At 44.6% G+C, this 10,000-nt stretch overlaps 1 protein-coding gene across 1 annotated transcript in view; it reads left to right on the top strand.

Annotated features, from left to right (window-relative positions):
- Window positions 1–10,000, top strand: part of bbs9 (Bardet-Biedl syndrome 9) — a 134,536-nt gene that overhangs the window by 25,646 nt on the left and 98,890 nt on the right. The window contains exon 14 of the mRNA XM_034554277.1: window positions 6,031–6,135. Coding sequence (XP_034410168.1) covers window positions 6,031–6,135 — 105 coding nt within the window. The remainder of the gene's footprint in view (window positions 1–6,030; window positions 6,136–10,000) is intronic.

The following is a 10,000-nucleotide window of genomic DNA, read 5'->3' as shown; positions in this document are numbered from 1 at the left end:
GTGGCTCCGAGCAGCTGCATCCAGTCTCACGGTCAGAGTTTGGTCTTGTGATTCGATCCAGAAACATCTCACCCGGGCCTTTCACTGCTGAGCTGGAGATGGAATGCGGCCCGGTTGGGAAATCGTCAGCACGTACGAAAGATGCGAAAACATGCACCGATTAAAACAAATAAATAGCTTGTTTTGGCCAGGGGGCGACTCCTCTGGTTGTATAGAAGTCTATGCTTCATGTGTTAAAGCTGCATTCTCTCTCCTGGCCACCAGGGGGCGACTCCTCTGGTTGTATAGAAGTCTATGCTTCATGTGTTAAAGCTGCAGTCTCTCTCCTGACCACCAGGGGGTGACTCCTCCGGTTGTATAGAAGTCTGTGCTTCATGTGTTAAAGCTGCATTCTCTCTCCTGACCACCAGGGGTTGACTCCTCTGGTTGTATAGAAGTCTATGCTTCATGTGTTAAAGCTGCATTCTCTCTCCTGACCACCAGGGGGCGACTCCTCTGGTTGTATAGAAGTCTATGCTTCATGTGTTAAAGCTGCATTCTCTCTCCTGACCACCAGGGGGCGACTCCTCTGGTTGTATAGAAGTCTATGCTTCATGTGTTAAAGCTGCATTCTCTCTCCTGACCACCAGGGGGCGACTCCTCTGGTTGTATAGAAGTCTATATAAATGACTCTACTTCTCTTGATGTATTCCCTCAGTAAACATTGTAAACATTAGTTTTTGGTCTCAATCTCTAGTTTCAAGTCTTCTTCAATACAGCGTGATGTTCATTTAGTAAATTATGGTCATTTAGAGTCAAACAGACCATAAAGCAGGGGATGCTTTAGGGCGGGGCTACAAGGTGATTGACGGGTCGACACCAGAGATGTATACGGGGTCTCTAGTTCCCTCCCCCTTCACTGGTTGCAAAAAAAAACCAAGATGGCGCCGGCCAAAATACCGAACCTGAGGCTTCCAAACCACGGCACACAAACCGGTCTGTGTGAAGGTTTTCTGGCAAAAACGTGGCGGTAGTTTGGAGAAACACGAGCAACAACAATAACGACAACAATAACGACACAATCACTTCATCTTCTTCTCTCTCTCTTTACTCCCTCACCTGCTCGTCGCCTCCTTCCCGCTTCGCAACGCACTGAAACAGATGTCAACAAAAGACACACACATGACTTTGTCCTACGAGGTGTGTGCGTGTGTGTGTGTGCGTGTGTGTGTGTGTGTGTGCGTGTGTGTGCGTGCCCCATGTGTCTTTGATTCTCCGGCTAAGTGTGCGTCTATAAAGCTTTCCTAAAGGGATTTGTCTCTAAGTTGCGTTACAGAAAACAAAAGGAAAATCAAAGTGGTGATTGCGTGTGTGTGTGTGTGTGTGTGTGTGTGAGGAAGAGGAGGGGAGGTAGCGCCTTCTGACTTTTATTGTTATTCCAGTTTTTATTCGTCTCAGATGGCGACTCTATCCCCCCGTTCACCACACACTGCCTCCTTTGTTCCCTCTCTCTTTCCCACTCTCTCCCTCTCCCTCCTTATTTCTACCGTTTCCTCTCTCCATCTTTTCTCTCTGCTTCCTCTCTTTCACCCCCCCCCCCCCCTCCCCCCTTTATTTCTCCCTTCTACGTCTTTCGAATCTCCCGTACTCTGCTTTTAAGCTTCGATTCGTTTCCTTCTCTTTGGCGCCTCCTCTGGTGATGAGCTGTTATTGCAGGTGTGTTTTTAGGCGGCGACTTTTGACATTTTTTTATATTCCTTTAAAGTCACGTACTGAAAGTATAACTTTAGTATTGTTGCCAAACTCTTTGGTGTCATATTAGAACCATTAGTGAGATATCTGAATTGATGCTCCGTTCTTATTAATATGTCCACGTCATCTTTAGTGACGAGTGTTACAAACACCTGAGACCACGAAGCTTTACTTCACATTTAGAAACGCGTTGCTAAACCTCTCCTTGAGTGAAGCTCAGGTTCTTCGGACCCGCCACAGCGATCCGACCTGATCCTGACCGGCAGAGGTCAAAGGTCAGCGTTCGACGCCGCGCCGATGGTCACTAAGATTCCCTGAAACGTCAAATTCACCTTCCAGATTTGTTTTCTCTCTCTCTCTCTCGATGTTTTTGCTTTTTATATTATTTGCACATGGCAACGAAAGATCACACACACACACACTTACGGGCACACACACGCCCCTGTACCATCTCCTTGTGCGGTACAGATCCCCATCTCCACCCCTCTTGACCTTTCACCTTTTCAAAACAGTCGGCACTCGGTTTAACCTGAGCTGTCAAGTGCTATAACCTGAGGATAGCTCACACACACACACACACACACACACACACACACACACACACACACACGGACAAAGAATGAACTACTTTGCACACTTTTCACTATAATTTACATCAATTTAAATATCTTTCTGCAGAAAAAAATCATTAAAATGCCGACTTAAAATATGCAGGTAGAGGAGAAATGAAGGGATGAATAAAGGGCAGGAGCCATGAAGAAGTAACTGATGAGGGGGGAGGAAAGGGGAGGTGAAGGGAAAGTGGGTCCTTGTTTACGTTGGCGGTGGTGTTAATGGGTTAATGTGCCTGAGAACACTGGGACCAGTCTGAACAGTCTCACTGGGTTCACACAATACCTGGAGCTCCAGGCCCCTCCCCCTCCCTCACCTGTCCAGATGTGCCTGAATGTATGATGACAAGCTGAAGAGAAAAGAGACAGAGATGGATAGAGAGAGAGAGGGGGGGGTACTTTGTGTCCTTTCTGGTGTTGTTTGTTGGTCTTAATGGGCCTGGGAACACTTAGAGCACTTAAAACCAGTCTGACCAGTTTGACCTGCGGGTCACAGGTTAAAAGCCTTCTGCTGACAGGGAGGAGGAGGAGGAGGAGGAGGAGGAGGAGGAGGAGGAAGAAGGAGAGGAGAGGAGAGGAGAGGAGAGGAGAGGAGAGGAGAGGACAAGACAAGAGGAGGGGAGGACAAGAAAAGGAGAGGACGGAGAGAAGAGGACAAGAAGAGGGAGAGGAGAGGGGGAGAGGAGGAGGAGGAGGAGAGGGAGAGGACAAGAGGAGGAGGAGGAGGAGGAGAGGGAGAGGACAAGAAGAGGGAGAGGAGAGGACGGAGAGGAGGAGGACTGAAGAGGACAAGAGGAGGGTGAGGAGAGGACGGAGAGGAGGGAGAGGAGGAGGAGAGGGAGAGGACAAGAAGAGGGAGAGGAGGAGGAGAGAAGAGGACAAGAAAAGGGAGAGGAGAGGGAGGAGAGAAGAGGACAAGAGGAGGAGAGAAGAGGACAAGAAGAGGGAGAGGAGAGAAGAGGACGGAGAGAAGGGAGAGGAGGAGGAGAGGAGGAGGAGAGGGAGAGGACAAGAAGAGGGAGAGGAGAGGAGGAGAGAAGAGGACAAGAAGAGGGAGAGGAGAGGAGAGGACAGAGAGGAGAAGAGAAGAGGACAAGAGGAGGAGAGGAGGAGAGGGAGAGGACCAGAAGATGGAGAGGACAAGAGGAGGGAGAGGAGGAGGAGGAGGAGAGGGAGAGGACAAGAAGAGGGAGAGAAGAGGACAAGAAGAGGGAGAGGACAAGAAGAGGGAGAGAAGAGGACAAGAGGAGGGAGAGGAGAGGAGGAGGAGGAGGAGAGATGAGGACAAGAAGAGGGAGAGGAAGAGAGAAGAGGGAGAGGAGAGGACAAGAGGAGGGAGAGGAGGAGGAGGAGAGGAGAGGACAAGAGGAGGGAGAGGAGGAGAGATGTGGGTAGGAAAAAAGACATGAGAATTTACAGTTTTTATAGGTCAGAAAAGTTTATTACATTTACATATTTGATTTCCCATTGAGATTATAGTTGAAACGTATTCTTTTAGTACTTATTTATGCCGATATATATATTTATATATATATATTTATATATATTTATATATTGTTCTGCATGTGTCTGAAGCATGAATTCCCTTGTTTACACATGGATTATATTTACCGACACCTTACTTTAAATTCATATTTAATGATGCATTTCATTTGTTAGGATTGTGTTTCTCCCGTCGAGAAGGATGAATTCCACACTGATATTCACGTGTGTGTGTGTGTGTGTGTGTGTGTGTGTGTGTGTGTGTATGTGTGTGTGTGTGTGTGTGTGTGTGTGTGTGTGTGTGTGTGTGTGAAGAAGAAGGTCAGCGAGGGACTATTTTAATGAATGCATTTAGAAAAAACACAATGTCAGAAATGCATATTTTTAAACACACACGCTTCACTTTAATTCATCACACATACGTGTTGTCCATTAGGACAGACACACACACACACACACACACACACTTGGGGTCCAGTCACCTGTAACAGGCCGAGCTCAGGAGCATCACGCCCCATTACACCACGACACCAGTGTGTGTGTGTGTGTGTGTGTGTGTGTGTGTGTGACTGCATGAAGCCATTAGCTGTAATATATCCTTTCCTCTCCGTCTGTATTTGATCCCTGCTTTTCCTCTCCAGCTTTCTCTCTTTTCTCTGTCTCTCTCTCTTTTCTGTGTTGGTTTTAAGGTATTTGAAGGGAAGCTACAAGTCATCGCCCCTCTCTCATGCTACATATAATTTCTGTGTGTCTGTGTGTGTGTTAGTGTGTGTGTGTGTGTGTGTCCGCACTTGGATGCCAGTTAAAGCAGCTTAGGATACTGCTGTTAATCTTCTGTCCTCACCTTGTCTGGCAAGTTTAGTGTGTGTGTGTGTGTGTGTGTGTGTGTGTGTGTGTGTGTGTGTGTGTGTGTGTGTGTGTGTGTGTGTGTGTGTGTGTGTGTGTGTGTGTGTGTGTGTGTGTGTGTGTGTGTGTGTGTGTGTGTGTGTGTGTGTGTGTGTGTGTGTGTGTGTGTGTGTGTGTGTGTGTGTGTGTGTCGTTCATCGTTCATCGTCTCAAAGTCTTAAAGGGGCACTACTGAATATAGAGGGACTAGTGCCTCGTCCTAAACTTCCCACAATGCAACACAATGGTTTCCTAGAGGCCTCTCAGCCCTTCTGTGAACATAAACACCTTCAATCTGTTCAAACCTTTCCAAGCTACACACACAACATATATAATACAACATTATGCAGATGGAACATTCTCATTTCAAACAAGCGTTGAATAGAAGTTCTCAGATGTTAAATGAAGTCTAGAGACAAGCGGACGTCTCTCCTGTCACTTCCTGTCGTCTCGCCTGTCACTTCCTGTCGTCTCTCCTGTCACTTCCTGTCGTTTCTCCTGTCACTTCCTGTCGTCACTTCCTGTCGTCTCTCCTGTCACTTCCTATCGTCTCGCCTGTCACTTCCTGTCGTCTCTCCTGTCACTTCCTGTCGTCTCTCCTCTCACTTCCTGTCATTTCCTGTCGTCTCTCCTCTCACTTCCTGTCGTCTCTCCTGTCACTTCCTGTCGTCTCTCCTGTCACTTCCTATCGTCTCGCCTGTCACTTCCTGTCGTCTCTCCTGTCACTTCCTATCGTCTCGCCTGTCACTTCCTGTCGTCTCTCCTGTCCTGTCGTCTCTCCTGTCACTTCCTGTCGTCTCTCCTGTCACTTCCTGTCGTCACTTCCTGTCGTCTCTCCTGTCACTTCCTATCGTCTCGCCTGTCACTTCCTGTCGTCTCTCCTGTCACTTCCTGTCGTCACTTCCTGTCGTCTCTCCTGTCACTTCCTATCGTCTCGCCTGTCACTTCCTGTCGTCTCTCCTGTCACTTCCTGTCGTCTCTCCTGTCACTTCCTGCCATCTCTCCTGTCACTTCCTGCCATCTCTTCTGTCACTTCCTGTCATCTCTCCTGTCACTTCCTGTCATCTCTCCTGTCACTTCCTGCCATCTCTTCTGTCACTTCCTGCCGTCTCTCTGCTGTCGGATGTCCAATGAAGTCGTACAACATCCCAAAAATATAGAAAGATAATGATTACAATTTGAATCTGACAGCTGTCGGTGCCTTAAAAGTACAAATGTCTGGATTACGTGGCGTAACCTTGAACAGGAAGTGACGGCTGCGAGACAGGAAGTGACAGGAAGTGACAGGAAGTGACGCTCTGTTTCCATGTTTAACTTCCAGGTGTCGGCTCCTCCTCCGCCGTGGCGTTCTCAGCGTTCCTCAACGGCCGCTACCCGGCTGCTGACCTGACCGGAGACGTCACCGTGTCCTACAGCTTGCCGACAGGTAAACACTGACGCACACAACAACAACAACAACAACAACAACAACTTTACGTACCATGCTGCTTTTTTATTGTTTGTAAGTTCCAGTCACGATAATCATTTTGACAGAAAGAAGAAATCAATCAAACTTTTTTGTTCTTTTCAATCGCTCATCACCTGACATGAAACTATAGCATGTCTGATTAATTATATATATATATATATATCCGTATTTATTTATTTATATATATATATATATATATAACATCATTAACAGAAAAAATGCGGGGCGAATAAGAAAATGGCGACGAAATTCAAGATGGCGACGACAAAACCGCCGAACTCGAGGCTTCAAAACGTCAGAATACAAACCACCGTGTTGACGTCACCATGACTACGTCCACTTCCTGTATACAGCCTGTGGTTTTTAATTAAACCAGGTCTGTCTGTTGAATGAACTCCTTTATGAATCGGGACATCTGGGCTCTTCTCCAGAGGAGTTCATCCCCCGGCTGCCTCCAGGCGTCTGTTTCCAGGCAATAACTCTGGAAGATATTACTTTCCCCCTCGAATAACTAACAAAACCACTTTTTACTTCAAAATGTCACAGACGTCCTTTTTTTTTACAACTTTTTTTATTTTTTATCCTGATTTCAGCGTTTTCATGCTATTGTTTCCTTTGGATTACATTTCTCTTGGCAGGGTTCTGCCGGTGGAACAGTTCCCCCTCCCCAGAAGCACATTTTAATGTGAAAGGTCTGGAAATATTGGGAAGTGTGTTTTGTGTGTGTTTTTGTTCAGCTTTATTGTGATGCTAAAAATAGCCGAAATTGGGGCCCTTGGAAGCCGAGCAGCTGGGCCCATCTCCTGTTTTTGGAAATGGACCTTCTGGACTGGAGGTGGAAGTGGGAAGAGGTTCATTAAAAGTTGGAGCAAGAAGAGACACGCGGGAATAGAGGGATGGGGGGGGGTTAGAGGAGGGGAAGTGTTTTAGACCAGGCAGCATTAATGAAGTCCAACACTTTATGAATGTTGTCTTAACTTCAGTTACAGCGGTTCAGAAACACAGATCTACCGGTTGGAACGCTCCAACACCTGTGGGTTAAAACGTGGCTAACGGCTGGTCTGAGATCAGTGTGTGCTAATAGCTGCATTCTCTCTCCTGACCACCAGGGGCCGACTCCTCTGGTTGTATAGAAGTCTATGCTTCATGTGTTAAAGCTGCATTCTCTCTCCTGACCACCAGGGGGTGACTCCTCTGGTTGTATAGAAGTCTATGTTTCATGTGTTAAAGCTGCATTCTCTCTCCTGACCACCAGGGGGCGACTCCTCTGGTTGTATAGAAGTCTATGTTTCATGTCTTAAAGCTGCATTCTCTCTCCTGACCACCAGGGGGCGACTCCTCTGGTTGTATAGAAGCCTATGCTTCATGTGTTAAAGCTGCATTCTCTCTCCTGACCACCAGGGGGCGACTCCTCTGGTTGTATAGAAGTCTATGCTTCATGTGTTAAAGCTGCATTCTCTCTCCTGACCACCAGGGGGCGACTCCTCTGGTTGTATAGAAGTCTATGCTTCATGTGTTAAAGCTGCATTCTCTCTCCTGACCACCAGGGGGCGACTCCTCTGGTTGTATAGAAGTCTATGCTTCATGTGTTAAAGCTGCATTCTCTCTCCTGACCACCAGAGAGCGACTCCTCTGGTTGTATAGAAGTCTATGCTTCATGTGCTAAAGCTGCATTCTCTCTCCTGACCACCAGAGAGCGACTCCTCTGGTTGTATAGAAGTCTATGCTTCATGTGTTAAAGCTGCATTCTCTCTCCTGACCACCAGGTGGTCGGTGTAATCTCCATTAATCGCCTCCTCTCCTCTCGGTATGGGAGGAATGCGTCACTTTGGCTCCGCCTCCTTTCTTTCCTACCGCGCTCCCACCCTAGGGTGGTGATTAACCCTCTCACGCCCCCGCAGCGCCCCGTCCCACCCGGTGGCTACTGTGCCCGTCTCTAAGCCCCCTTTGACATTTAAGAAGACTGTGGACTCCTTAAGCCCTTCAAAGGAGGCCTCGGCGGTCCTCCAGAGGATTTCATTAGTGCCCCCCCTCCCCCAACACCCCCCCTACACCCTGACAATGAACTTCTGCACTTTGTCTGATTTATATAATTTAAATACAATATTTTCCTTCAGATTTGTCTGCAAATGCACATTTGAAAATATAATTTTTTTTCCTCTGATAAAACTTTAGAAAAGTGTGCTATCGATTTATTTATGTTATATTGATCTCTCGTGTTATTAATTCATACCCTTTAAAGTTGATTAGACAATTTGCATCTTGGACTTAAGTGTAAATCTCATTGATCCTAAAAAAAAAAGTTTTTATAAAAATTTGAATATGCTGTAGCTTGTGTGTATATACTGTATATGTTTATTTATTTATATTCATATACTCATATATATTTATGTATATATATATGTATATGTATATACATATATATATGTACATATATATGTATATATAATATTACAAGCTACTGCATATTATTTTTATAATAAAAATAAGATCAAGGAGAAGTTTAAAATGGTAGACGAATATGAATAAAGAACTTATTTTTGGATACTTACAGTTGAGTTGTTCTTCTTTCATGGAGAGCTTAATTAATTAAACAAGTTTGACCATCAATAAGTTAAGAAAAGTCATGACGGGATGTTTTATTTAAAAAAATGTGTAAAAAACAACAACTATTATATGACTTTTCTTTATGTAGTCATACCAGAGAGCTCCTTCTCAGCGTCTCCGTGGTCGTTTATAAAATATATAACAATAAAGGCCTTATTATTGTTGTTTCTTCTAATATTATCCCCTTAAGAAGAGGAAATGATAATAATCCCATAATAATCCCACCCCCACGCTGATGCGATCCCATACGAAAGGCGGTGTGTATTTAAGGGAGGATCCAACGATATATTGTTCTTAATTAAATAAACGTGATGTGCTCGACTGGAAATCATAATTATAAATACCATAATATTTCAATTAAAAGGCCGAATCACGCCAGAGTTATGACAGGAACGAGGCGCGTCAGTCAGGAAGTTAATAACGTGTGAACCCTCCGACTCGGCACCTCGGGGCCTTTTCATTGGCCCCCCGCCATCTGCTTCTCATTCAAAATCCTCTCTCGGCCAATCAAATCGGGGCGCGATCCGCCAGACTCCTGTTGCGGGAGGGCCGGCGGTTCAAATCCCGCAGCAGGAAATCTGGATGAAAGATGCTCTACGGAAGAATTGTGTTTGGCAACCGGAGAGAAACTTTTCTCTTTGTGGCTCCTTTTGATTGACAGGAAGCAAACGGTCCTCAAAATAAGAGACAAAAGAAGGTTAAGAAGATAAAAGAATGTTAAGAAGATAAAAGGATGTTAAGAAGATAAAAGAATGTTAAGAAGATAAAAGGTTAAGAAGGTAAAAGAATGTTAAGAAGATAAAAGAATGTTAAGAAGATAAAAGGTTAAGAAGATAAAAGAATATTAAGAAGATACAAGAATGTTAAGAAGATAAAAGAATGTTAAGAAGATAAAAGAATGTTAAGAAGATAAAAGGATGTTAAGAAGATAAAAGAATGTTAAGAAGATAAAAGAATGTTAAGAAGATAAAAGGATGTTAAGAAGATAAAAGAATGTTAAGAAGATAAAAGGTTAAGAAGATAAAAGAATGTTAAGAAGATAAAAGAATGTTAAGAAGATAAAAGAATGTTAAGAAGATAAAATAATGTTAAGAAGATAAAAGGATGTTAAGAAGATAAAAGAATGTTAAGAAGATAAAAGGTTAAGAAGATAAAAGGATGTTAAGAAGATAAAAGAATGTTAAGAAGATAAAAGAATGTTAAGAAGATAAAAGGA

The sequence above is a fragment of the Cyclopterus lumpus genome, chromosome 16 (genome assembly GCF_009769545.1).
Source record: "Cyclopterus lumpus isolate fCycLum1 chromosome 16, fCycLum1.pri, whole genome shotgun sequence".
NCBI classification, from domain to species: domain Eukaryota; kingdom Metazoa; phylum Chordata; class Actinopteri; order Perciformes; family Cyclopteridae; genus Cyclopterus; species Cyclopterus lumpus.
The sequence above is the reverse complement of the archived record's forward strand: the minus strand, read 5'-3'. Positions and strand labels throughout refer to the sequence as shown.